The 27,708-nt window shown below is 25.2% G+C and overlaps 3 protein-coding genes across 3 annotated transcripts in view; 1 reads left to right on the top strand and 2 right to left on the bottom strand.

Moving 5' to 3' along the window:
* LOC117179288 (DNA replication licensing factor Mcm7) overlaps nucleotides 1-2,787 on the bottom strand; it is a 42,965-nt gene extending 40,178 nt beyond the window's left edge. Inside the window, exon 1 of the mRNA XM_033370936.1 lies at nucleotides 2,606-2,787. Within this exon, the coding sequence (XP_033226827.1) occupies nucleotides 2,606-2,645 (40 nt within the window). The 5' untranslated portion in view covers nucleotides 2,646-2,787. The remainder of the gene's footprint in view (nucleotides 1-2,605) is intronic.
* A 62-nt stretch (nucleotides 2,788-2,849) lies between these two features.
* Nucleotides 2,850-13,066, top strand: LOC117179289 (bystin). The gene is made up of 3 exons (XM_033370937.1): nucleotides 2,850-3,077; nucleotides 8,813-9,738; nucleotides 12,800-13,066. Exons 1-3 carry the CDS (start codon nucleotides 2,940-2,942, stop codon nucleotides 13,026-13,028), a joined length of 1,293 nt encoding a protein of 430 aa, XP_033226828.1. The 5' UTR covers nucleotides 2,850-2,939; the 3' UTR covers nucleotides 13,029-13,066.
* Nucleotides 13,067-16,187: 3,121 nt separating this feature from the next.
* LOC117180621 (ribonuclease H2 subunit B) overlaps nucleotides 16,188-27,708 on the bottom strand; it is an 18,411-nt gene continuing 6,890 nt past the window's right edge. Inside the window, exons 2-4 of the mRNA XM_033373112.1 lie at nucleotides 24,151-24,436; nucleotides 20,899-21,119; nucleotides 16,188-17,098 (exon numbers count right to left, since the gene is read on the bottom strand). Coding sequence (XP_033229003.1) covers nucleotides 17,003-17,098; nucleotides 20,899-21,119; nucleotides 24,151-24,436 — 603 coding nt within the window. The 3' untranslated portion in view covers nucleotides 16,188-17,002. The remainder of the gene's footprint in view (nucleotides 17,099-20,898; nucleotides 21,120-24,150; nucleotides 24,437-27,708) is intronic.

Raw genomic sequence — 27,708 nt, 5'->3', positions numbered from 1 at the left:
GAAAATTAAAATTCGAAAATTTTTTCTAAAGCCTCCAGGGGACTTCGTTTTCGCACGAAAAAATTTTATGTGCCCTTATTGCATCCGGACCCACAATTAGAAGAATTCGATTAAATTCATACAAAATGAAGCTGAATTTAAAAAGCAATCAATTGAATTGAAAACAATTAAAAAATATTGGAAAATTAATTGAATTGAGTAAGTTAGAATTGATTTTCGAAAAAATAAAGAGAATTTAAAAGAAATTGATGAAGCGCCTAAGAATTTCAGGTGAGTTTTAAACTCTACAAGATGAAATGAACAAAAACTTTTTTGTAATTCATTGAACTGAGTAGGATTGAGTGAATTTAGAGGATTTTAAAAGAATTTAAGATAAATTAATACAATTTCAGGGCGAATTCCAAATGAATTGTAAAAAAAATACATATAATCTCTTCAAAGTCTTTGAAATCCCTTTGAACTATTGAACTAAATAAAAAACTTCTGAAGAATCCTTTAAAATATCCTGAAATATTTCAAATCCTTAAAAATCTTTTGAAAGCCCGTGAAATTTTTGAAAGCTCTTGAAATTATGCCAAGAAATTAAAAAAAAATACCTTAAATATTTAAAATCCTTTGATAATGTTATTAATTTATTTTTAAAGCATTAAAAATAATTCCAAAGAATTTAAATGAATTCATAATAAATAGTAAGAATTCAGGGTGAATTCCAAAAACTAATTTTAAAACTCTTCAAATTTTTGAAACTCTACGAAATATCTCACTTATATTTAATTGATTTTTTTTTAATCCAGTAAAATATTATTAAATCCCTTAAAATTATATGAAATCTGGCTATTGAAATCCTGGGAAACCTTATAAAATTCCGTGAAATCTTTTAAAATATATTAAAACCTTATAGGTCCCGTGAAATCGTTCCATATCTTCCGAAATTCTAGAAAATTATTTACCCTAAAACAATTGGAAATTCCTTAGTATCTTTTAAGATTCTCTAGAATATTTCAAATCCTTTAAAATCCTTAAAAATACTTCAATTCTCTACAAAAAATTCTTTGAAATCCACTCAAATATTATAAAATTCCGTTAAATTCTACGATATTTCCTGAAATCCTGGAAAACTGATTAAAATACATTGAGAGCTTTAAAATCCCATAAAATCTTTGAAATCCTCGAAAATATAAAAAAATCCCGTTAAAATATTTTAAATATCTGAAAACCTTATATGTCCTGTGAAATTTCTGAAGATATGGAACATCTTCCAAAATTTTTAAAAATAACACTTTTAAAAAATGTTAGGAAAGAGTAAAAAAAGTTTTGTAATTTTGTTCAACTTTCTCTTATAATTCATTACAAAACAATACTTAAAAAATTTCCCATAAAGCTTAAAAACATTTTTTTCAACTTTTTGACACTGCAAAATTCAGTTTATATAAAAGTTTTTTCAAATCTTGGAAAATAAAAAAAAGTTATCAAAGTCTTTCATATTCTTTTTCCACACATTTTGAAATCTTTAAAACTTAAAATAAAACCTAAACCATTAAAAAAATTATCCAGAAATCTTGAAAAAATAATGTAATCTCCACAAACCTTTTATAATTATTAAAAAGCTCCTAATTTTTTTTCGAATTCTTCAAAATAAGTTGAGGTCCATAATTTAATTTTTCTTATCGTTTTTAAAATGTAAGAAAGTTTATAAAATTTAGTGGAGTAGCGAAATGTTAAGAACAGATTTATTTTCCATTATTATTAAAGAATCATTTACAATTTAAATTCTATCAATGATTTTTAGAAACATTTAAAAATAAATTTGTTTGATCCCTTTATACTCTTTGAAGCTCTTTAACATTATCTTCAAGTTTCAAAAATTCCCTAGAACCTTTAAAAACCTCTGGAATACCTTCGAATGATTGAAATCTATTCGAAATTCATTGGAATCTTTGAAAAACACTTTGATGAAGATAGTGGATTCCCGAAACACTGAAAATTTAAAAATAAATTTGTCCGATAGAATTGGAGCAACATTGTTGTTTTGTACCTCCCTAATTATTGGATTCTCGGACGTCAACAAACTCTAAAATTCTCGTGTTTATTTCAGAAAGGATTTACTTGTCGAATTTCTCAATAATTTTTTTGATTTCTCGACGAAATCCGCGAGTATAAATTGATTGAATCATGACTTTGCTCGAGAAATCTGATAATCCTCGCGGATTTTCTGGAACAATTTGAAAAACCTGTCTGAAAATCAAATTAAGAACTGCTGGAGGATGTTTTCAATACAGGAAATCCAGTTGCTCGTCATGTCAAAATTCGTTGCAAGCATAATAATATTGAAAATAGCACCTTTGTCCTTGATAATTATCCGTTTGTTTGCATATAAATTGCACGCACTTTGTAGGTTAACCGGGTTAACCTGAGCACATAAATGATAGAAAAAAGGAAAGTATAACTCAAAATTCCCGTTATTTCCTAATTATAATTCGATTCTACTTTTTAGAAAAGTAAATATTTGTCATCATAGCTTTTAACTTGATAAACAAAGACCAGCTAAAGTAAATTCATTGTCTTTCCTGTTTTTCTAGTTTTTATACAGACTCAAAAATCTTACCCTTGTCCTTTTCGAAATCTCTTGTTGTGTTGGGAGCCATAGTTGCGAATTATTAAATAGAAAGCTTTAAATACAAAGAATGAAAAGATAAACTGCAAAAGACACGCTCTAATCGAGAAAGGAAAACCACTATTTTGCGTCTTTTGCGTGTTTTCTCTTGTTCTCTCGTTACTTTCCCGCCTTTCTTCTAGTTTTATAACCGGAAGTAGTGGCGCTGACAGCAGTCATTTTGAGGTTGGGTTTTTTCTCGCACGTGGTAGTTCCATTTCCGTCAAGTGCTGTGTTTTCCTTCAAGTTTTTCGAGTTTACGTGTAAAGTTTTTTTCATATTTAAGATGGGGAAAGCAAAGAAAATCAAAGTTTCGAAAGGACAAAGATGTCAACTGGGTTTGGCTGATGAAATTGAACAAGACAAAACAGCGAAAATGAAAAACAGAAAGAAAGTCAGGATTCGGACTGACGGAGATGAAGAGGTTAGAATAATAAAATGTTTATTTATTATTTTCTTCTAAGTTAATATACAAAATTAAAATTGACTATACATTCATTAACATTTTTGGATTACTCTTCAACTTATTTTGACACAATTACAAAATTTTTCGTAAAATATAATGTTAAATATTGTTTCCTTTATTCACATTATTTATAGACTGAATTCCCTTGCATTTTTATCTATACAAGTTTTGTACATTTCTTATATTGTTTCTGTTTTACATTTAAAACACAGATCCAGAATCTTATTAATATTGTAAATAAATTTTGAAACGAAATTTATGTTTATCGTTTCCTGTTTATACGAGAAAATTTGTGTAAATTTGAAACCGTTTTAGTTTATAAAAAGGCATCACAATTTTTGTTGAGTTCTTTTATTTTGAAAAAAAGGACACAAAAATCATACGATACAGTTTTCAGGGTGGACATGACTCAGGGAAAAGCCGAGGATTTTGATTTAAAAAATTACATCCGGGAAATTTTCTGTAAGAAGCAATTTAAGTAACTGTCACTTTTTTAGGGTCTCAAATCACTTTTTGACAATTAAAAGAGTCCAGGAAATTCGTAACAGATTTCAAAAATTGGAAGGGTTTTTAGGTTTTAGTCTATTTTTGTAAACTCCATGGAATTTTTAAGAGCTTTTAAAATTTGCAAGGGACCTCAAAGGATTTAAAATATTTTTGGGCATTTTAAAAGATTCAAGAGATTAAAAAATTTTCAAGTTTTAAAACTTCCAAGGAATTTTAAAGACCTGTAAAAAATGTCAAGGGATTTAAAAAAATTTTTAAGAATTGGAAACATTTTAGGGTATTTTAAAAGATTCCAAGGATTAAAACAGATTCCAGTAATTTGAAGGGATTCCAAAATATTTTAAAGATTTAGAGGTAGTTTTAATATTTTAAGGAATTTCGAAATCTTTCAAAGGATTTTCAAAATTTTAATGTATTTTTAAAAATTTCAAGGAATTTTTAAGAGGTTTAAAAAGATTTCGAAATATTTCGATGAGTTTTTAAGATTTTATTGTTTTCTTAAAAATTGTCAGGAGTTCTCAAGAACTTTAAAAAGTATTTCAAACAATTTTTAAAGGGTTTAAAATATTAAACGGGGATTTTTTAAAATGCCAAAGAATTTTCAAGAGCTTTTAAAAGTTTCCAGGGATCTCAAAATTTTTTTAATATATCAGGGTATTTTGAAAGATTCCAAGGATTTCTTGAAGGATTTAAATCATTTAAAGGGATTCCAAAGAATTTAAAATATATTTAAAAGTATTTTTAAAACTTTCAAGAAATTTTCAAGAGCTTCTAAAAGTTTCAAGAGATTTCTAAGCCTTACAAATGTTTTAGTATATTTTAAAAGATTCCAAGGAATTTTTAATAGATTTCAATGTTTTAAAGGAATTCCAAAGGATTTGAAGGATTTAGGGTTATTTTTTATTATTACAAAGATATTACAACAGCTTTTAAAATTTTCAAAAGAATTCAAAATATTTGAAAGGGTTCGAAATATTTTAGGATAAGTTTCCAGAGATTTCAAAGGATTTAAAAGGTTTGGGGGTATTTTAAAAGATTCGAAGAGATATTTGAAAGATGTAAATAATTATAAGGTATTTCAAAGGTTTTGAAAGATTTTAGAATATTTTTAAAAATACAAAAGAATTTTCAAGAGCTTTTAAATTTCCAAGGGATTTCAAAATGTTTCAAAGCTTTTTGTATATTTTTCAGGCATTTGAAAAGATTTCAAAGGATTTAAAAGAATTTATGATATTTTTGAACTTTAAATTTTTTACGAGGTTCCAAAGGATTTTAAATATTTTATGTAATTTAAAAAGATTGCGAAAAGATCAGATTCCATGTAATTTTACGGAATTTCATATTATTTTACGGGATTTCAACAAAATTGTTCGCAAGAAGTGAGGGATTTCCTAGGGTTTCAAGATTTAAAGAGATTTTCAAATATTTTTTACAGTTAATTCGAATTTATTTGGAATTCATATTAACATATCAGGAATTCTTTTTAATTATCTTGAAGGCCCTTGAACGTATCTAAACTAATTTCAAAATTACTTAATTCAATTTATTTGTTCAATTCACTTTGCATTTTTATGAATATCGTTGAATTCTTCTCATTTCCATTGAATTCACTCAGTTTTACTGAAATAATTTAAAAAATTTCCAATCATTTTACTATTTCACCTGGAATTCTTATTAATTTCATCGAATTCGTTTAAGTTCAAAAGAACATTAGTCACATTAATAATACACATTAGTGATTTTTAGTCACTATTTTAGTCACTTTTAGCGAATAAAATAAATTAAAAAATTATCAATTCAAATTTAAAATTGTTTTATAACATTTATAAAAGATTCTATGTTAAAAATGTTACAAGATTAGAAATTTTGTCTTAAAATATTAATGTTCAGGGAAATGAAGAATTTTTCAGGGAAAAATCAGAGGATTGAGAAAAGTTTTTAAATTAATTTTTGCGGCCACCCTGATTTTACAACAAAAAATTTAACTGACGATTCATTAATATTATTGTGTTTTTTATAACTCTCACATAGGGGGCAGACTTTCAAACATAATCAAGCATCTTTATAATTAAAATATTTATCTTAATTCATAATTTTACGTTCCTGAACTTGATACAAATAATTCGTATAAGCATAAATCTTTCCCAAAATTCTTTTGTTTTCTCGATTTTTTGTGCAAATTTGGATTTGGGGACGTGTTACATATTAGAGAGTAGAAATTTGAGCTATATTTTTATTTCTCGTATCTAAACAAAAGCAATTTAAATTTGGAAACTGCTAAAAACTTCTCTGCTCATGTAAAATAACTTTGTCCTAGTATTATAAAAAAACTGTTAAATTAAGGTTATTTTGAGTAAAGGAAAATAAATCGTAGGAGGGGTTTTGGAGAAAAACGATTTTCTCATATTTAACAATTAAAGATTTAACAACAATATCTGAATGCTACAAATATTTGTTCTTAGTTTAGTAATAATTTCAACAACATAAGAAAAAAGTAAATTGACGAGTAGTAAATTTTTAAGATATGATATTGTTATGACGATCAATTATGATGTATAATATTGTATAATAAATGAATATTGTATAATGAAGACTGTTACAAAAAACAGGATGTAGTTCGTTAAAATAAATGCTATCTTATTCGATTTTTAGCGAATATTTCTATTTTTTAGAACTCCTTTTCTAAAATACAGAAGATAAGCAAGGTGGGAAATCTCAAATTTTCAGAGAATTGTTATAAACATGGAAATGTCAGCTCATTTTTTCAAGAGAGTGCTTAACTTTTTTCAAATTGAAATTTCAAACTTTTTTAGCTAAAAATTTAACGATGCCACTTGAATATAAATGGATTTAGTTAAAAATTCATCTCTTTGGCTGAACATTAATTTTTTAATGAAAAACTTAACTATTCGATTTTGGGTTAAAAAATTATATTTTTCATATGAAAATTCGTATATTTCAGTAGAAATTAATCTTCTTCGTTGAAAATTCGAAGATTCATAATTTTAGTTCAAAATTCATCACTTTCATTGAAAATTATATTTTTAAACTGAAAATGAAGAACTATTCTAAATAAATATTCATCATTTTAGTTGAAAATCCATATCTTTGATTAAACATGAATTTTTTAACAGAAGAATTGGACTATTAAATTTTCGGTTGACTGTTAGTCTTTTTTTTTTGTTTGTTGAAAATTAATCTTTTTTTTCAGACATTAATCTCCTTAATTAAAAAATCATTTTTTTTTCTCAAAATTCAACTATTAAAGTTGCAAATTCATCTTTTTTTTTTAATTCATCAGTTTGGTTGAAAATAAAGATTTTAACTGAAAATATTTTATTTGTGGTGTAAGTTGATTTCTTTAAGTTCTAAATTGAACTAATTTTTTGAGATTTTGTATTTTTTAGTTGAAAATTAAACAATTTCTCGAAAAATTGGTGTATATAGTTGAAAAATCGTGCTTTTTGGTAGAACATTTTTCTTCTCGTTTGAAAATGTATCTTTTTGGATAAAAATCCAAGTATTCCATTTAAATATTCATAATTTTAGTTTAAAAATCATCAATTTGGTTAAAATGTACTTTTTTGTGATTGTAAATAGATCTTCTTTAGTTCAAAATTCAACTATTTGGTTGATAATTCATATATTTTGTTTTAAAATCGTCTTTTTCGGTAGAAAGCTAACATTTTGGTTGAAAATTCATCTATTTTGTTGAAAATCGAATATTTTTATTTGAAAATGTAGCTATTTGAAGCGGTTTAAATTCGTTCTATTATAGTTCCCACTTTGAATGTAACTAAATGTATACCGAATTTGAAGTATAAGAAGATAAAATAAACATTTCTTTAAATTATAATTCAAATTCATGGATTTTAGAGACAAATTAGAAATTCCATGTCAAATCATCTGCAGAATTTCAGCTATTGTTAGTCATTTTTATTAAAATTCGATTATCCGTGCTCTCAGGTGTTAAAAGAAAAACCCCCAAATAACTTTTGAAAAAATACAAAACTCAGGAGATATTTAAAATTGAAAATGTTAAAAACTTACTGAATTTTTCAAAAACTTATTTTGAAAATGAATTTCTGAAAAAACCCCACCTTTAAATTTCGTCATTTTTTCATGTAGATAGCTTACAATGTCTTCTACAAGCCCTGTAAATGTAATCGTTTTGGCGTATCTATGGTTTTAATTATTTTTCTAAAGCTAAGGGAGATCGCATTTTTGATATTTTAAGGGCTTGTAAAGGACATTGTAAGCTATCTATATAAAAAATAAAGAAAACTCAAAGTGGAGGTTTTCATAAATTCCGTTTAAATATTAATTTTTGAAAAATCCAAGAAGTTTTTAAAATTTTTTTGTTAAAAAAAATATATATTTTTTAACTGCGTCCTATCACGGATAATGACAAAAATAGACCTTAATATGATTAAAATTACTAAAGATGTGAAAGTTTAAGAAAAAAAATGACTAAAATTTTCAATTTTGAGTATCTCCACAAAGTTTTTTGATTTTTTCTAAAATTGTTTAAGGGGTTTTCTTTCAACGCCTTAAAGAAAGGATACTAGAATTTGCATCAAAATTAATAACAATAGTTGAAATTTTTTAGATGATTTGACATGGAATTGCTCAAATTCAAAAAGTGGTCCATTATGTTTTTAATACTATTTCTTTAATCGATCGTGCTAACATGTTTAAGAATATCTTGTAGCATAATTTGTCAAAGCTATCAAAATTAAAAATATTAATCGAATTCCTAGAAAGTTAAAAGAACATTATTTATAACAAACTTACGAAAGTCTATACATATTTGGAGTCGATTATTTTCAAAAATGCGAAATATTTTAATGGTTCCGTTCTATAAAAAATACTTTGTACAAGTAGAAAATTTGATCTAACAAGAAAAAACCTGAATTTGCCAGGGAATTGTTTTCCAGGATTTGGGTAGAAAATCTGATAAAAATCTGACAAGGGTATAATTTTATATATTTGAGGAAGGGAACCAATTTTGAACTATGCACTACTATTTATATCATACGTTTTTTTCGACAAAAATGAGATTTTTAATTGTTCAAAGAGAAACTGAATGTGCAAGTACTTTTGGCTTGAACTTAATCGAAGCCAGTCGTGAAAGGTATTAACTATTTTACGTTTTTTCATGACAGTGTTTTTTTTTTAATTTTCAGTACGTAGATGCAGCCCTATCGCAAAAAATCCTCTCGCAAGCGAGGCGACAACAACTGGAAATCGAAGAAGAGCTCTGTCCCGGTAAAAACTCTGAAAATACGAAAAAACGAATCACAAAGCTGGGAGAAACTCTCAGTGATTCCGATCTCGAATTCAGCGATGATGAGATCCAAGAGAAGGGTTACTACGAAGACATTCAAATTAACAAAGAGGACGAAAAAGCTCTTGAGATGTTTATGGCTAGAGATCGAGCCCCAGCGAGGACTCTCGCCGACATAATAATGGAAAAACTCACAGAAAAGAAGACTGAAATAGACACACAATTCTCTGATGTAGGCTCCCTTCAATTACAAGATCTGGATCCTAGAGAAAAGGCCATTTATGAGCAAATACGAGACATTCTGCCAAAATATCGTCGAGGGCATCTTCCTCATGCATTTAAAAGCATAGCCAACAAGCGAAACTGGGAACAGATTCTGTACATCCTGGATCCACCGAAATGGTCTGCTGCAGCAATGTTCGAAGCTACGAAAATCTTTGCTTCGAATCTTAAGGACAGAATGGCTCAGAGGTTCTATAATCTAATTTTATTGCCCCGTATCAGGGACGATTTGGCAGAATTCAAAAGATTAAATCCTCACTTGTATAATGCGGTGAAGAAAGCACTGTATAAGCCTGGAGCGTTCATGAAGGGATTTTTACTGCCCTTGTTGGAATCTGGAACCTGTACTCTCAGAGAAGCTGTTATTGTGGGTTCGGTTATCGGGAGATGTTCGATACCGATACTCCATTCATCGGCGGCTCTTTTAAAAATAGCGGAAATGGATTACACGGGAGCCAACAGTATCTTTTTGAGAATAATTATCGATAAAAAGTACGCTCTTCCGTATCGTGTTGTCGATGGGGTCGTTTTCCACTTTCTCAGGTTGATGAATCATTTTTGTTTCTCCTTCTAGGGTGGCCTTAAATTTCAGCCCCCCCCCCAACCCCCATCTTACGTATTTTTGTTAAACAAATTTTTTTTTGTGAATTTATTTAGGGGTCATTTAAACTAAAATCTGACTGTTTCTTTGTGATTTAACGAAGCCAACGAAGTTCAACCAGAAAAGATGAATTCTCGATAAAAAATGTTGTAGTTGATATTTTAACGAAGAAAAGATTTTAATTTTAAATAAAAAATAGTTTAATTAAACCAAAAGAGGTGATTTTTTAACAAAACAGTTGAATCCTCAATCAAAGAGGTTCACGTTTATTTGAAAAGTTACATTTTTAACCAAAAATATGATTTTAAAAATATAAATGACGAATTTTCTACCAAAGTTGACATTTTATATAATACAGATTTTTCAGACAATAAAGAAAAAAATTACAATCAAAGTATTGAATTTCCAAGCCAAAAATACGATATTTATTTTAATAAAGTTCATTTTTCGAAAAATTACATAAATTTTCAAACAACTATTAGAAGTTAAAAAAACTACTTTTCTACAAAGCAGTTGAATTTTCAACCTGAAAATATTAATTTAAAAAAGAGTTAGTTTTCAACCAAATAGTTCAATTTTTAGTTCAAAAAATTAATTTTTAGCAAAAAAAGATAAATTCATAACAAAAATGTAATAGTTAATATTTCAACCATAAAAGGTTTGAATTAAGAATTAAAAAACAGTTGTATTTTACGAAAAAAAGAAGAATTTCTAACAGAATACATGAATTTTCTACTAAAAATGAGATTTTTTCAATCAAAAAAATTAATTTTCCATCGTAAAGATGGATTTTTGACAAATTAGATAAATTGGCAACCAAATAGTTTGATTTCTTAAGATGAAAAGATCATCTTTCAACCAAAAATGGTAGTTACATTTTCATTTTAAAAATATATAATTTTAATTTAAAAAAAAAAGTTTTTAACTAAAAAGATGAATTTTCAGCAAAAATCGTTATAGTTGATCTTTCAATCAAAAAAGGTTTGAATTAAGAATCAAAAACAGTTGTATTTGTCCAAAAAAGATACTAATTTTGAACCAAAAGCATGAATTTTCTACCAAAAAGAACATTTTCGAACAGAATACATGAATTTTCTACTAAAAATGAGAATTTTTCAATCCAAAAAATTAATTTTCCATCGTAAAGATGGATTTTTGACAAATTAGTTAAATTCGCTACCAAATAGTTTGATTTCTTAAGATGAAAAGATCATCTTTTAACCGAAAATGGAAGTTAAATTTTCATTTAAAAAATATATAATTTTCATTCAGAAAAAAAACTAATTATCTTCAAAACAGATGAATTTTCAACCGAACAATATGGATTTTCATTAAAAAAAGTAATTTTCGACCAAAAATATAAATTTTTAGTTAAAAAAAATTAATTTCTAACCTAGAAAGGTGAATTTTTAACCAAAAAATTGTAATAAATGAAGCTTCAACTAAAAAAGGTTTTAAATTAAAATCACAAACAGTTTAATTGAAAGAAAAAATACGAATTCTTAACAGAAGACTTGAATCCTCTCTTAAACAGAATAATCTTTAACCAAGCAGTTGTATTTTTAACCCAAAAAATAGATTTTTTTTACCAGAAAAGCGAATTTTTAACAAAACACATAAATTTTCAAAAAGATAGTTTTTCAACATTTTCAAACAAAAGGATTAATTTTCTACCAAAAAAGACGAATTTTCAACAAAATACATGGATTTTTTTGATTAAAAATGAGAAATTTTTAACCAATAAGATTAATTTTCTGTAAAACAGACGAATTGTCAATCGAAAAATATTAATTTCCAACCTAAAGATGAATTTTCTACAAAAAATGTAATAGAAAATATTTCAAAAAAATATATTTTCATATAAAATAAAAGCAGTTGAATTTAACCAATAAAGAAGAATTTTCAACAAAAGTCTTGAATACTCAATTAAAACAGAATTTTTTTCAACCAAAAAAATTATTTTTTCTGCAAAAAAAGACAATTATTTAATCAAATACATGAATCTCCTACAAAAAATGATAAATTTTAATCAAAAATGAAACAAATTTCTAACAAACTCGTTAAATTTTCAACCACAGAAATGAATTTTCGAGAAAGTAGTTCAACTTTTAAAAATTCCAAGAGATTAAAAAAAATTCTTGCATAGAATTTGGCATGATTGAAAAATATCTTAATATATTTCAAAGAATTTATTCACAAAAAGTTGTAGATTTCGTAGATTTTCAAGGATTCGAAAAGATTTAAATTTTTTGCAATTTAATTGAAATCTTATATGGAATCCATCCTAAATTCTTTTTTATTTGTCCTGAATTCCTTTAATTTTTTTAGAACTGTTTGGATTTCTCTTGATTTTTTTTTTAATTCGCTTGATTTCTTCTAAATTCACTAAAATCAATAGATTTTTGGGAATTTTTGTTTAATACATCTTCTTAGGCATTTCATCAAATTCTTTTGAATTCCCTTGAATGTTTCTAAACTTACTGAATTCAATGAATTTTTATTTTATTTTGCATTGTTTTCATTTCACTAAAATTCCTTTAAACTCACATCAATTTTACTGATATCAATGGAAACTTTTGGATTAAAAATGTTTTTCTCAATTCCTTTGAATTTTTTTGAAGTCTTATTGAATTAATTCTGAATTTGTTAAAATTCATCTGGAATTATTTTAAGTCGCATTATTAATGCACATTAGTTATTTTTTGTGATAAAAATTAATCACTCTTGGTTACTTTTTCTATTTAAATTGTTCACTTTTTAACAGTAAATTAGGCGAGAATAATAAACAAAAATTTTGAATTGTTTTACTCAACTTGAAAGGTATTCTATATTAAAAATATTACAAGATTAGAATTTGGGTCTTTAAATTTTAATGGTCAGGGAAAATGAAAAATTAGTTAGGAAAAAGTCAGGGAATGTTTAAAATGAAGTTTTTCGGTCACCCTGATTTCTTAAATTTGACATTGTTTCACTAGTTTTAATAAAATTAATTTTCTGATTCAGATTCAGGAACGATCGACGTGAATTACCGGTTCTGTGGCACCAGGCATTTTTGTCGTTTGTTCAGCGTTACAAAAGTGACATTAGTTCGGAACAAAAAGAATCGTTGTTGGAATTATTGAAGCACCAATCTCACCACACGATTACAGCTGAGATAAGAAGGGAATTGCAACACGCAAAATGTAGAGATTCAGAAGTGTCCGAATCCAAGCCTGAACCTATGGCAGAATGATTTTGTAATTAATGAAATTAAATTTAAAAAATAAAAGGTAAAAAACGTATTTTCATAGGTTCTTATAAAATTATTTATTATACTTGTAGCTTTATCAAGGGTTGAGTAATAATTTTTAACTACGTTTCCATTTTTCACAAGTATATTGCATTATTTTAATAATTTTGATTAATATTTGATTGTGTTAACATTTCATTAATATTTTACTTTTATGGCTATAATGTTTATTTTTTATTTTTACTCGACTCATTAATTTTCTTGTTCTGTTCATTCGTTTTGAAACCCGCAGGCCTCAAATTATTATTTCAGACTTTTCAAACTTAAAAAACAATTCATTTTCTACAAAACAGTTTAATTTTGTACCACGTAATTTCCAACAAAAAAAAAAGAACTTTTAAGAAAGTAGTACGACATTCAATAAAGAAGTTTAATTTTTCACCTAAAAAAAAAAACAATTTTTCACATAAAAAACGGTTACATTTTCAACCAAAAATTGATATTCCATCAAAAAGACAAATTTTCAAGAAAATACATCAATTTCAATCAAATAGTTTAATCTGCCATCAAGTAGTTAAATTTTCAAGCCAAAAATTCGCATTTTCTACAACACAGATGAATTTTCAACCGAAATAGATCAATTTTTAACCAGATAGTTACGTTTTTAACCAAAAAAACACCGAATTTCTACAGAGAGATGAATTTTTAAATTAAAAAGATTCAACCAAAAATGGTGAGTCAAGAAATAAAGAAAATCTCAATCAAATTATAGAATTTCTGGGCCAGAGACGAATTAAAAAAAAAGGATTCAATTTTCAACCATAAAGTATGACTTTTTAACCAAATTATTGACTTTTCAACAGAATAATTTAAGTTTGAACCAAGAAATAAATTTATTTACCAAAGAAGATACTTTCTTAACAAAAAATTTAAGAGTAAACTTTTCAAACATAAATAATGAATTTTTTGTTTTAATATCTTTAAAATATTATTTTAGAAAGCTGGAAATTTCCCTTGAAAAATAAAGTTATTTTCCCATTTCAGAATTTTAAATTTGGATTACACATAAGTTTAATACTTGAAATTTTTTTTTCACTATTTTGAAACTATTTTTTCAAATTTTTGACACTATTCCAGAAAGTCAGAATTTGTAGCTAATCAGGGAATGTTAGGTAAACCTGATAAGCTCAGGGTGATTTTCGATAAACTGAAGAAGTTAATTTTATTATTTTGTTGGAAATTCATCTATTTTGGTAAAAATTACATCTTTTTTGTTTTAAAATTACAACTGTTTAAAAGAAATTAATCTGTTTGGGTGAAGATTCAACTGTTTTGTTTGAAAATTCGTCTTTTTTGATTAAATTCGTCTATTTTTGTGGAGAATAAACCCTTTTTCGTTGAACCTGATTTATGGTGGAAATATTCGTTACACAATTTTTTGTTTGTTTGCTGATTCAACATTTTAGTTGAAACCTCTTTTTCAAAACTGAACTATTTTATTGAAATTATTATTTTATTCGTGAAAATTAATTTTTTTTAGCGGAAAATTGATGTGTTTCATGCTTGGTTTGAAGATTTATAATCTTCGTTGAAAATTCAACTGTTTCGTTGAAAACTCGTCTTTTTCTCATCATCTTTTTGGTTGAAAATTAATTTCTTTGATTAAAAATAGAATTATTTTGTTTAAAACTCGTTATTTTCTATTAGAAATTTAACTGTTGTATTTTTGATTAAAAGTGTTGTTGATGTAAGTGAAAATTAAATTATATCGTAGAAAAATAATTTTTTTGGTTCAAAATTAATGTTTTTACTGAAAATTCAACTATTTTGTTGAATATAGGTTTTTTTTTTGGTAGACAATTAGTCTCATTAGTTCAAGCATTATTTTTTTGGTTGAAAATTAATTTATTTGATTTATAATTGAACTTTGTTAAAAATTCGTTTTTTTTTGTCATTTTTTTCTAACTCAAAAATGAACTATTCTATTTTTGGTTAAAAATGTATCTTTTTTTATTTTAAAATTCATGTATTTCGTTGAAAATTTATCTTTTTCACATCAAATTCATTTGTATTTCTTTTTTTTTTTTTTTTTAATTAAACTATTTAACAAAATTTATTTTTTGGTTGAATGTTCATCATAGAAATTTAATCTTTTTCGTTGAAAATTCATTGCTGGAGTTAAACTTTATCTATTTCGTTGAAAATTTATTTTACTTTGTTAAAAAATATTTTTTTATTGATTTTATTGGAAGAAAATTTATATTTTTTAGTTGAAAATTCATGTATTTTGTTGAAAATACATCTTTTGTGTGGAAAATTAAACTATTTGGTACAAAAATATATTTTTTTAAATATTCATCATCATCATTTAGGTTGAAAATTAATTTCTTTCGTTGAAAATTCGTTTTTTTTTTAGTTTCAAATTAATTTTTTCAACTAGAAATATTCCATTTTCACTTGAAAATTGATCTTTTTTGTTGGAAATTCATTTTTTCGTTTGAATATTTGTATTTCTCCGTTTCATCCCACTATTTTTCATTGGAAATTAAAATACTTTTGGTGGAAATATTTACTCTATACTACACTTTTCGTTGAGAATTCATTTTTTATCGAAGATTCTTCGTTTGTTTGGAAGTTTCACTATATTCTATTGGAAATTCCTTCTTTTTTTTGCTGGTTAAGAATTGTTTTAGCAGATAATTTAATGATCTAAAAATCTAAAACCTAAAAATACTTCAATTTTAAATAAAGTATGAAATTGTTTAAATTATAACGGTTCAATTAAGCTTGAATTTCCCATTTTTAAAGGTTTTTTTTTAGGTATAAGTTCATTTTTAATGTTTTTAGAATGATTAAACTTTGAAGGTTTATAATATTTAAAATTCTCCAATTTTTACTGGTGAAAATGACCTTTTTTTACAGAAATCTAATTTTTTATTAATAAAATCTATCCAATTACTATAACTTCAATTTAAACTTATAGTTTTGAATACGCAATTCTAAAATAATGTAATTTTTGAGGCCTTGAAATTAAAGTTGTTTAGCTTAAAAATGGGAAATTCGCAAATATTTTTTTCGAAGTTTCTTAAATTTTAAATGATCATTACAAAAGTATTTTACTTCTAGATAAACCAATGTTTAAGAAATAATTTTCTACTACAATTCCATTTTTCACAAGTATATTACATTACGAGTACAACGTTGATTAATATTTCATTGTACATTAAGTATTCTTACTTTACACTCACACTGTATACAGAATTAAATAAATCATCTCGGCTTGAATGTGAGCAGTACACTGTTATATAACGAGGAAAATATTAGTTTTTTTAGTAAAAAAAAATCATAAATAACTACAATCATATACCTATACTATGTACAAGATACAAGTAAAAAACAGCAAAATTCAAAAGAATGTAAAAATTAACCCTGTAAAAGATAAAAATTTCTTAACGCTTTTTAAAAATCGAGAAAACAATATCTGGAATCGCGAGACTATGTGATTAACAATTCTTTCTGACAAGATGACAACTAAAGATTCTAAGATAAATAAACAATAAGTTTCAAAGTAATTTTTAAAGGAATTACACAATCAATTTTTGATGAAGATGAGAAAAACTAAAATTTGATCAGAGTAGACATTTTGGATTTGAGTTGAAAAAAATCTCGTTCTCGTATTGCGAGTCATTCAATAAAAGACGAATAGAAAGCTTGAGCAAGAGATTTCCTCACAAAAGTCGACGATAATGTTCTAACGTAGATATTTAGTTTCGTTACATTTTATTACCATTTTTCACCCATTGTCCTCTTTATAATCTTGTGATTGAGCGATTATGCATTGTTTACTTTTAAAAGGTGCTTAAATCCACGTTTAAGATAACAACATTCATAGGAACACAGAAGATCGACAGCAGCATCATTTTTTGCGTAAAATACTGAAAAATCTTGAGCATTCACAGCAATTTTGTTTATCGTGCTCATTTTTTCTTGAAGAAGCTAGTAATACTTTTCGAACCCGCTGCTGCCTTCTGCCTCGCCAAGTCCTTCTTTGAAGGTGGTGGAGTCTTTAGGGGCTGAAAGAAGAAAAAAAAATGTCAGGCTTAAAACTCTTTCTCTCATTCCCTTCTTTCTCCCTTTTTTTTAAATTCCTCTTTTTCATCTATATTCAAGAAAGATTTTCGTTTTAACGTTTTTCTCACTTAACCCTTGTTTGACACACTGGGGTGCGGAAGACCCCAGCATATGTCCAAGTTAATTTTGTGTACTCAAACATTTTACTACTACTTACTCAAAAATTTTATTTTATTTATTAATTTTTATTTATTTATATATTTTTTCATTTAATTTTATTTTTATTTCCATTTTATTTTATTTATTTTTCGCCTTGATAAGGGTGCTGTATGAGTGCCAAAACGCTGGTGATTATTATATATTTTTTAAATGTTTTTTTATTGGGATTTGATAATGGTGGGAATAAAGAGGACGAAAGAAATAAAAAAGAGAAGGAAGGGGATTTGGTTGATTGCCTTCTCATTTTTCTTTCCTCCTTTTTATTTTCTTCCGAAGTAAAGATGAATAATTTTCTTTTCTTTTTTTCTTTTTTAGGGGAAAAGGAGGGGAGAGAAGTGTTCCTTTTTTCAGATTCCAATGGGTACATTTTGTGGTGGTTGTCCAAATTTGTTCGTTAGATTCTTGATTTTATTTTCAGGAATTCTTTTCATCAATTTGATTATTGGACGTTAAAAAAGGATTTTACATTGGATTATTTTCCTATTTAAATATCCTAAATTATAATTGTAATTGTTCGTTTGCCAGTTTCAATGTTTTTTTATCATTTGCAGATCAAATTTATAACATTTTAGCCAATAGAAATAAAGATTTGATGTTTTTAAATTGAAATAAAACAATGTTTTTATCCCGCGAAATTCTTCCATTCAATTTCCAAAATAAATACCTTTTTCGGAATGACCACTAATATTGTTTTTTTTCTTATAGTACAACATCTTAACCAAATTCACTTGAATTTTGAGCGATTTTGATCAAAAAATTGAGAAGTTGTGATTTTTTCGCAAAAAACGCAATTTTACACACTTTTTTTAAATAATTTTTTTGGTATACTAAAATTAATTTTTTTATGAGACCAATATTTCTATGGAAAGTGATATCCAAAGAATTTACGAAAAAATTGGCAAATCAAAATACGCAGTCGTTAAGTTTTTATAACCGTTTTTCGGCTGGGGTATAAAAAACCCCAGTGTGTCAAGTACGTCACACAGCGGAAGTGTGTCAAGTAAGGGTTAATTGTGATTTGAATTAACTGAATCTACTAAAAAAATCTATTTAGATTTGGTTGAAAGATAATTATTTTAGGTTTTCATTTTTTAATTTTAGGTTCAAAAACTTACTATTACATTTCTGTTTCAGAATTCCTATTTTTTGGTAAAAAATTCTACTATGAGGTTAAAAAGCGATTTTATTTGTTGAAATTTAACCTTTTGTATCCGAAAATTCAACTATGATCAATTTGATTATCAATTCAAGTATTTTTGTTTAATCTATGTATTGATTGATAATTTACGTTGTTGGCTGAAAATTTGTATTATTTGGTTCAAAGTTGAACTACTTTGTTAAAAATTCCTTTTTTTGTTGCAGTTATCTTTTTAGTAGAAAATTTGACTATTTTATTGAAAATTCATTATTTTTCGTTAAAAATTAGTTTTTTAAAGTTGAAATCTACCTTTTTTTAGTTGAAGATTCATCTATTTATGTAAAAATGCATGTATTTTGTTGAAGATTCGTCTTTTTGGTACAGAATTCATGTTTGTAGGTTAAAAATTCAACTATTTCTTTGAAACTTCATGTATTTTGTTGAAAATTAGTCTTCTTTGGTAAATAGTTAATGTTCTTGGTTGAAAATTCGTCTCTTTATATGAAAATTTGACTTTTTTTACAATTTATTTGTTGCTGTTGTTGAAAGTTAATTTTTTTCTAAAAATTTATCTTCCTTAGTTGAGAATTTGTCTTATTTGGTAGGTAATTAATGCTCTTGGTTGAAAATTCGTTTTTTTGGTCGATAATTCATCTTTGAATGATTAGGAAATTGACTATTTTATTGAAAATTAATTTTTTCCTCAAATTTACGTTTTTTAGTTGAAGATTCTAGTATTAACTTGACAATTTATGTATTTTATTGAAAATTAGTCTTTTTTATTGAAAATTAATATTCTTGGGTTGAAAATTCGACTTAAGATTTGGTCTTTTCTGGTAAGAAATTAAACTACTTTGTTAAGAATTAGTTGTTTTTTTTGTTGCAGATTTATTATTTTAGTAGGAAATTTATCTCTGGTTCAAAATTTGACTATTTTATTGAAAATTTGTTATTTTTTGTTAAAAATTAATTTTTTTAACTGAAATTTACCTTTTTTAGTTGAAGATTCAGCTATGTATGTGAAAATTTATTTCATTGTAGATTCATCATTTTAGTAGAAAATTCATCGAGTTGGTTGAAAATTTGACTATTATTGGACAATTCGTTATTTCTTGTTAAAATTTATTTTTTAAATTAAAATTTACCTTTTTTAAAAGAAGATTCAACCATTTATTTGAACATTCATGTATTTTGTTAAAAATTAGTCTTTTTTGGTTGATAATGAATTTTCTGTGCTGAAAATTCGTCTTTCTGGTTAAGAATTTGTATTTTTTGGTTGAACATTTAACTATGGTAGGCACAATTCTTTTTTTTTTTTTTAATTTAAAATTACTTTTTTTTACTGAAAATTTACATTTTTAGTTGAAGATTCAACTTTTTTTTTAAATGTATGTATTTTGTTGACAAATCGTCTTTTTGGAAGAATATTTGTACTTTCGGTAAAAAGATGAACTACTTTCGTCAAAATTCGTTTTTTTTTTCATTGCAGATTCATAATTTTACTTGAAAATTTGACTATTGTGTTGAAAATTCTTTTTTTTGTAAGTTTATTTTTAACTCAAACTTATCCTTTTTAGTTGAAAATTCAACTATTTCTTGAAAAATTTATGTATTTTGTTTAAAATTGGTCTTTTTTGGTAAATAGTTCATGGTATTGGTTGAAAATTCGTCTCTTTATATGAACATTTGACTTACTGACAGTCTGTTTTTTTGTTGTTGTTGAAAATTAGTCTTCTTTGGCAGATAAATAATGCTCTGTGTTGAAAATTCGTCTTTTTGGTCGAGAATTCATCTTTGTAGGTTGAAAATTCGATTATTTGGTTAAAAATGAAACTATTTTGTTGAAATTTTAATTATTTTCTGAAAATTCAACTTTTTTTTTTTAATCTCATCTTTTTCCGACAATTCGAACGTTTTGTTGATTTTTCGTCATTTGGATAGTTGATTAAAAATTAACTTTTTTGTTGAAAATTCATCCTCTTTGATAGAGAAGGTATCTTTCTTAATTAAAAAATTCATCTTTCTAGGTTGAAACAGGACTTTCTGATAGAAAATTTAAGTGTCTTCTGAAACATTTGTGATTTTTCTTAAAAATTGAAATTTACTTGAAAGTTCAACTATTTGGTTAAAAATAACCTTCTTTTTTGTCAAAAATTTATCTTTTCGGGTTTCAATTTCAACGGCTATTTAAAACATTCGGCTTTTTAAATTGAAAACTAAACTCTTTTTTTGAAAACATATATCTTTTGGTAGAAAATATTTTGACTTGAAATCTTAAGTATTTCATATTGAATTTAATATGGTACCTATACATTAATTTTATTTTAGAGAATTTACTTCTCTTTTTTCGTGAAAAATCATCCTATTTTCCCTGTTTTGAGATAATTTTGGACTGTAAGGCCTAAAATGTTTTTAATTAATTGAAAATAAAAAAAGAGGTAAAACCTTTTCGGGCTTTGTCAAATCGAGTGCTCCATTTCGTGGAATGGATTCAGATTCCTGTGGTTCCTTCTTGTGCCTCTTTTCATCAGCTGTATCTTTTGGGCTGTTCAACTTGCGTTTCTTTTGTTCCACCTCTTCCGGCAAATTCAGGTGTTGAGCCAACTTTTTGGAGAGATCCTCGGCGAGGTATTCCGAGACAATACCGTGTGCGTATCTAAGATATTCTATAAAAGAGGATTATACATAATAATCTTCAAATTCAGTATTTCTTCAATTTGAAATATTTAGAATTGGAAACTTGACTTTTGGTTTCCAAAATTATCAACATTTAGGAATTTTTATTTATACATCTTTAAAATTCAAGATTTTTCAATTGTAACTATTGAAAATGGTAGAATTATGAATAGCGCATTGCGAAAATTGAAGAATTCACAATAATTATAAAAATTAAAAATTTAATAATTCTATATTTTCAAAATTCAAGAATTTTCAATTGTAAATCTTCCAAATTGAAGAGTTCTTATTTTTGTAAATAACAAAAATGTTATTTATACATCTTTAAAATTGAAGAATTTTCAATTACAAATCTTCAAACTTTTAAATCTTTCAAATAAAAACCTTTTTACATTTGAAAATTTATCATTAAGCATTATGCAAGTTTAGTTTTATATTGAAAAAAAAGCTGTAATTTTTATGATTTATATTCGGAATTTTTTTAATTTGAAAGATTTAGATTGGAAAACTCGATTTTTGATCTTCAAAATTACAATTAAAAATTGTTTAACTTTGATTTCTTTCGAAGATTTAAAATTGAAAACCTGTCCTTTGATCTTCAAAATCATAATAATTTAGGAATTTTTAATTGAATATGTTTAAAATTGTAGCACGTTAATTTGCAAAATTTCAATATTGAAGAATAAATTTTTTTTCAATTTACAATAAAAAATTATACAAATTTTACAATTAAAAATTCTGTAATTTTGATAAATTACATTTGAAATTTCATCAATTTGGGAGATTTTGTATTAAAAACGGTAGAACTCTAAATTGTTAATCTTTAAAATTTTTAAGTTTTTAATCCTGAAAATTTATAATTAACAATTATGCAGGTTTTAAGTCTTACCAATAACATTTTTGTAGTTTCGAATATTTAAATTCCTACTTATTCATTTTTAAAGATATAGAATTCTAAGCCTCACTCTCGATCATTAAAATTATCAACATTTTAGAATTTTTATTTATACATCTTTTAAATTCAAGTTTTCAATTGTCACTCTGAAAAATGGTATAATTTTGGTTCGTAAATCGTTAAAATTTGAGTTCTGAATTTTCAAAATTCGCAATTAAAAATGATCCCAAATAAAAAAATTTAAGAATTTGTATTTATGCGCCTTTAAAATTCAAGAGTTTTTCAATAGAAAAGTTTGTAATTTTGACAATTTACAATTACAAATTCTTTGATTTTGATGATTGATTTTTAAATAAATAAAATTGACTATTAAAAGAGAATAAAAATTAAAATTAAATTTGCATGAAATCTGATGTAGCTATTTGAGTTATTATTTTAATTTATGATTATTAATTATATTTTATATTACTTTAAATCGAATCAGGGTGGTCGCAGGACCGAGTAATGACAGTAAATTTATTTTTTGACCGAAATTTTTATCAATCTTTAATTATGATATCATCCATTTTATAATGCGTAATTCGAAAATATTCTATTAGACCAAATTTTCCATTTGAGATTTTTATTTTTAAGCCTATATTTTTAATTTAAAGAATTTCAAAATACAGTTTTCGAAGACAATCAACTGAAAATTTGAAATTGAAAAATTTTGATAAAAATTTGATTTACTTCATAAACTTTAAATATAAACTAATTCATGATTTAAAAAATTAAACTATGCTTAACACGTCAAACAGGGAATTATAATTGAATTGTTAAGACGATTCTAAATCCGTTCAAAATTTAAGAATTTCCAGAATTCAGTGTTAAAAATTTTACTGGTTCAATTCAAAAGCCTTAGTCGTAAAATAAAATTTTATTTAATTTGAAACTGCATTATTTGAAATAATAAACGTTGAATCGTTTAAATTTCAAGAAGCTTTTAAACTTTGAACGTTACAATTTTAATTCTTCTATTTAAAAAATTAATAATTTGTAAGTGAAATTGTTGAATTTTGATGCATAAGTAACAATTGAACACTTTTTATTTATAGTACAATTCGAGTAATTTTTGGAGATATTTAGAGGCTTTGAAAGGATAAAAAATTAATTAAAAACTTGAAATGATTTCAAATAATTTAAAAGAACTGCGTGTTCTCACAAAATCCGGCTATTAGTACTGAAATTCCGGTGCAAATAGCCACGGCCTAATTTAAAACAAATTGTAGAGTTTTTCAGATTTAAAATAATAAATTTATAACCTTTTTAAGAATTGTGAAAGGTTTCAAAAGAAGAAAAATATTTTCTTAAGATTACTAGGAAAATTGAAAACGATTTTTTATTTTGAAAAATTATTTGAAATTCAAATGATTTAAAACGATATTTAGAAGTTATGAAAAACCTTTAATCATAATTTCATATGTATTTGAAAAAATTTTAAAAAACATGTAGATTTTTCAATAGTGAAATAAAATTTTGAAGCTTTTTAAGGATATCTAAACTATTTGAAATTAAAATTATTTAACTTATAATGTAACAATTCTTCAATTTAAACAAATTTAATCGATCAAGCTGTAATGTTTCTAGCTTAAAATTAGTTAAAATACTATAATTAATTTTTTTTAAATGCATATATCCTTTGATTTAGAACGTTGAAGATTATAACACGGATTTATATTTTTGGAACTGAATCTGAATCTCTGAACTCTACAATATTTATAAAAGTTGAAAATTTTAAGTTTAAATACAGTTACATTAAAATTGTTTAATTGAAGAGTGTTAGTACTTTCCATTTTACAGGTGTATGTTACTGAGAATTTCAACACAAAAATTTTGAATTAAGAAACTTTTAAACTTCAACTTTAAAAGTTTGAAATTTAAGAGTTCCATCTTGAGTGCTTTAATTTTAAGATCATTTTTCATTGATTAAAATGGAAAAATGGTTAGCTTTCGAGTTTGAATTTTTAAATTTAAATGACCGTAAAATATGTTTGTGAACCGCGAATATTTTTCGATTAAAACAAATAAAAGTGGAACGATATTTTTACTGTTTAATTTTAAATTTAATAATGAAATGAAAAACTTACCAGCAGCTGTTCCACTCTCATGTTTGCTACTTTTAACAAAGTTTGCACTGACTGCACCCTGAGAAACATGAATGCTCTTCTGTCTAAGAATCTCGGCTACCCTGTCGACTTTCTTCTGCAACCATTCCATGGCTTTCTCTTCGTTGAATTTGTAAGCTTGCAACGACTCGTCGCCCTTTCTGTCTGCTACCAAAGACAGCTTCAAGTTGTGACATTTAGCCAGGCGAGAACTTTCTGGATAATCATCATCTCGTATAATTTGATCGAGAGGCATCACTTGTTGAGCCTGAACAAAAATTGAAATTTTATTTGGAACTCAATGTAAAGAAAATTTCTGCAAATAAAAGATGTAAGGGAGCGTCGAAATATTACAACACTCGGGATTTTACAACTAGAGTTCTGAGCCGGTTCGTTTGAAAATTCAACTCTTTTTTCTTAAAGTTTGTCTTTTTTATTTTAAAGTTTACCTGTATCAGCAGAAATCAAATTTTTTCATAAAAATGCAACTGTTTGGTTAGAAATTAAGCTATTGAACTATTTTCTTGAAAACTTAACTATTTCGTAGAAAATTTACTTTTTGTTTAAAATTTATATTGTGGTGCTGAAAAATTAACTGAAATATTTTCTGGATGAAAGTTCCACTTATAAACGAAAAATTGTATTTTATTACAAATTCGTCTTTTTTAAGTACAAAATTGATCTTTTTGGATAAAAATGCAACTATTTGGCAGAAAATTTAACTATTTTGTTAAAAATTCATCCTTTTTTGTGAAAAAATTCGTCTTTTTGGATTGAAAATTCAATTTTTTCGTAGAAACTTATTTTTTTTGTTACAAAAATTCCATTTTTAATGTTACTGTGTTAAATGGAATCTTCTTCGGATGAAAACTCAACTTTTTTTTAATACAAAATTCTTCTGCTTTAAGATAAATTTCATATTTTTGGATAAAAATGCAACTATTTGCTAGAGAATTCAACAATTTTGTTAAAAAGTCATCCTTTTTGGTTAAGAATTCGTCTTTTTGGATGGAAAATTCAAATTTTCTGGTTGAAAATTATTTTTTGTTAACAAATTGCAATTTTTTGCTTAAAAATCGTTCTTATTTGCTTGATAATTCAACTAATTTGTTTAAAACATTTGGTTGAATCGCTTTGTTAAGAAATCACTATTTTGTTAAAGATTTATATTGTAATTTGAAAAGTTATCTCGTTGGTTAAAAGTTTAATTATCTTGTTGAAAAATAATCTTTTTTAATTGAAAATTAAACTACTTAGGTTAAAGTTAAACTACATTGTGAATTTTTTTATTATTGAAGCCTTACGTCTGGTTGAAAATTTAACTGTTTAGTGGAAAATACTTTTTTTTTGGTTTAGAATTAATTTTTTAACAGAAAATGTAACTTCCATTTTTTAAGATTGATATTTTTTAGTTAAAAATTCGTGCTTCTTTGTTGTTGTAGAAAATAATTTTTTAGTTTAAAATTTCCTCTTTTTTTGCGTACAAATGCATCAGTTTCGTGGTAAATTAATTTTTTGTTGAACAGTCATACTTTTTGTTTAAAAATTGAATTTTTGTAAAGAAAAATTGTCTTCTGGTTTGAAGGTTCAATAATTTAAATAAACTTTTATTTATTTTTTTCAGTAAAAAATCTTTATTTGTAGGAAATTCGTCTTTTTGGTTTTAAAATTCTTTTCTTTTGTTGTATAAAATTTATTCTTTTTTTATTAAAATATAAACTATGACAGTTTATCGTTTTAAATTTGTCTTTTTAGATTGAATATTAAATTATTATGAAAAAATTTCAATTATTTTCTTGAAAAATCCAGTATTTTGTTAAAGAGTTATCTTTTAAAGTAGAAAAAGCTTCTTTTTTTTGTTTGAAATAAATTAATACATTTGAAATTTTTTAAATTTGTATACGAAACACTGTTTTATTTCACTTATAAAATATTTTATAGTAAAAATATCATAACATGAACCATACAAATATTGTTAAAAATCATAAATTCTTAAATTCTCCTAAATTTTATCATATTCTCGGTTATATAACCTGAACTTAAATTCGAAAGAATTTAAAAACTCTATTTACAACACGTGAAACTGCTGATTAAAGAATAAAATTTTAATCCGTCGCGATAAATTACAGACCAATATTATCGACACAAACAAATTTAGTAGTTGCATTTTTTGTACAAAATAGTTCAATTTTCAAGTCAAGAAGATGAATGTTGAATTTTTAACCCGAAAAGTAAAACTTTCCACCAAAAAAGTTCATTTTTTAGCCAAAAGAGATGGGGTTTCAATAAAAAAGGACGAATTAATTTTCTAGCAAAAGACAAATTTAAAAAAAAATACATACATTTTCAAGCAAATAGTTAAATTTTCAACTAAAAAGGTAAGTTTGCCACCAAAAATTAAACAGTTAATTTTGCAATTAAAAAAACAAATTTTCATAGCCAAATAGATGGAAAACATACTTAAGTTTCCTAACTAAAAAGTCTAATATTTCAGAAAAGATTTGACTTTGAAACCCGAAAAGAAGAAATTGCAAGTTCATTTCAACTAAGAAAAAAAAACTAATGTTTTAACAAAATAGTTTAATCCTCAACCAAAATGATTCATTTTCAACAAACAAAATACCTGAATTTTTAAGCAAATAGTTTAATTTTCACTAAAAAAAGGTAAGTTTTCAACCAAAAATGGGGCAGTTAAATTTTCAGTTAACAAAACTAATACTGAACAAAAAGAAAAACGAATAATCTACCAGTTGAATTCTACAAAATGATACAAATTTTGAATAAAATAGTTGAATCCTGAACGAAATAGAAGAATTTCCAAACAACAAGATAAATTTTCTACCCGAATACACGAATTTTTAACAAAATAATTAAGTTTTCAGGCTAAACAGTATAATGTTTAAAAAGAAGAATTTAAAATAGTAAATTTATTTTCAACCAAGAAAGATGAATTAACAGCGAAATAGATGAATTTTCTACTAAAAAAAATTGAAATCTTAAATTTTCAATTTAAAAAATTATTTTAAAAACGAATTTACAACCAGTTTATTTCAACTAATAAATTCGAATTAAAAAAAAGTTGAATCCTCAATGAAAATAAAGAATTTTAAACAAACAAGATTAATTTTCTACCACAAGACGGAATTTCTACAACGTACATGAATTTTCTAATAAACAGTTGAATTTTCAACCAAAAAAGGTAAATTTCAGTTAAAAGAAAACTTTTTAACCAAAAATAACGGCTTGTCAATAAAACAGAAAAATTTTTAACCAAAGAGATGAATTTTCATCTAAAATGATGAATCTGCAATACGAAGAAAGAATTTTGATAAAAGTAGTTAAACTTTTAAGCATAAAACACAAATGTTATACAAAAAAGACGAATTTTCAACCAAAAACATTCATTATTAACGAATAGAAATTAATTTTTAACAAAATACATGAAATTTCAAATAAATAGTTGAATCTTCAACTAAAAAATGTAAATTTTCAGTAAAAAGGTAATTTTCAATAATAAATATTTAGTGAAAAAATTAATTA

Source organism: Belonocnema kinseyi, chromosome 9 (genome assembly GCF_010883055.1).
Source record: "Belonocnema kinseyi isolate 2016_QV_RU_SX_M_011 chromosome 9, B_treatae_v1, whole genome shotgun sequence".
Taxonomy (NCBI): Eukaryota; Metazoa; Arthropoda; class Insecta; order Hymenoptera; family Cynipidae; genus Belonocnema; species Belonocnema kinseyi.
The sequence above is the reverse complement of the archived record's forward strand: the minus strand, read 5'-3'. Positions and strand labels throughout refer to the sequence as shown.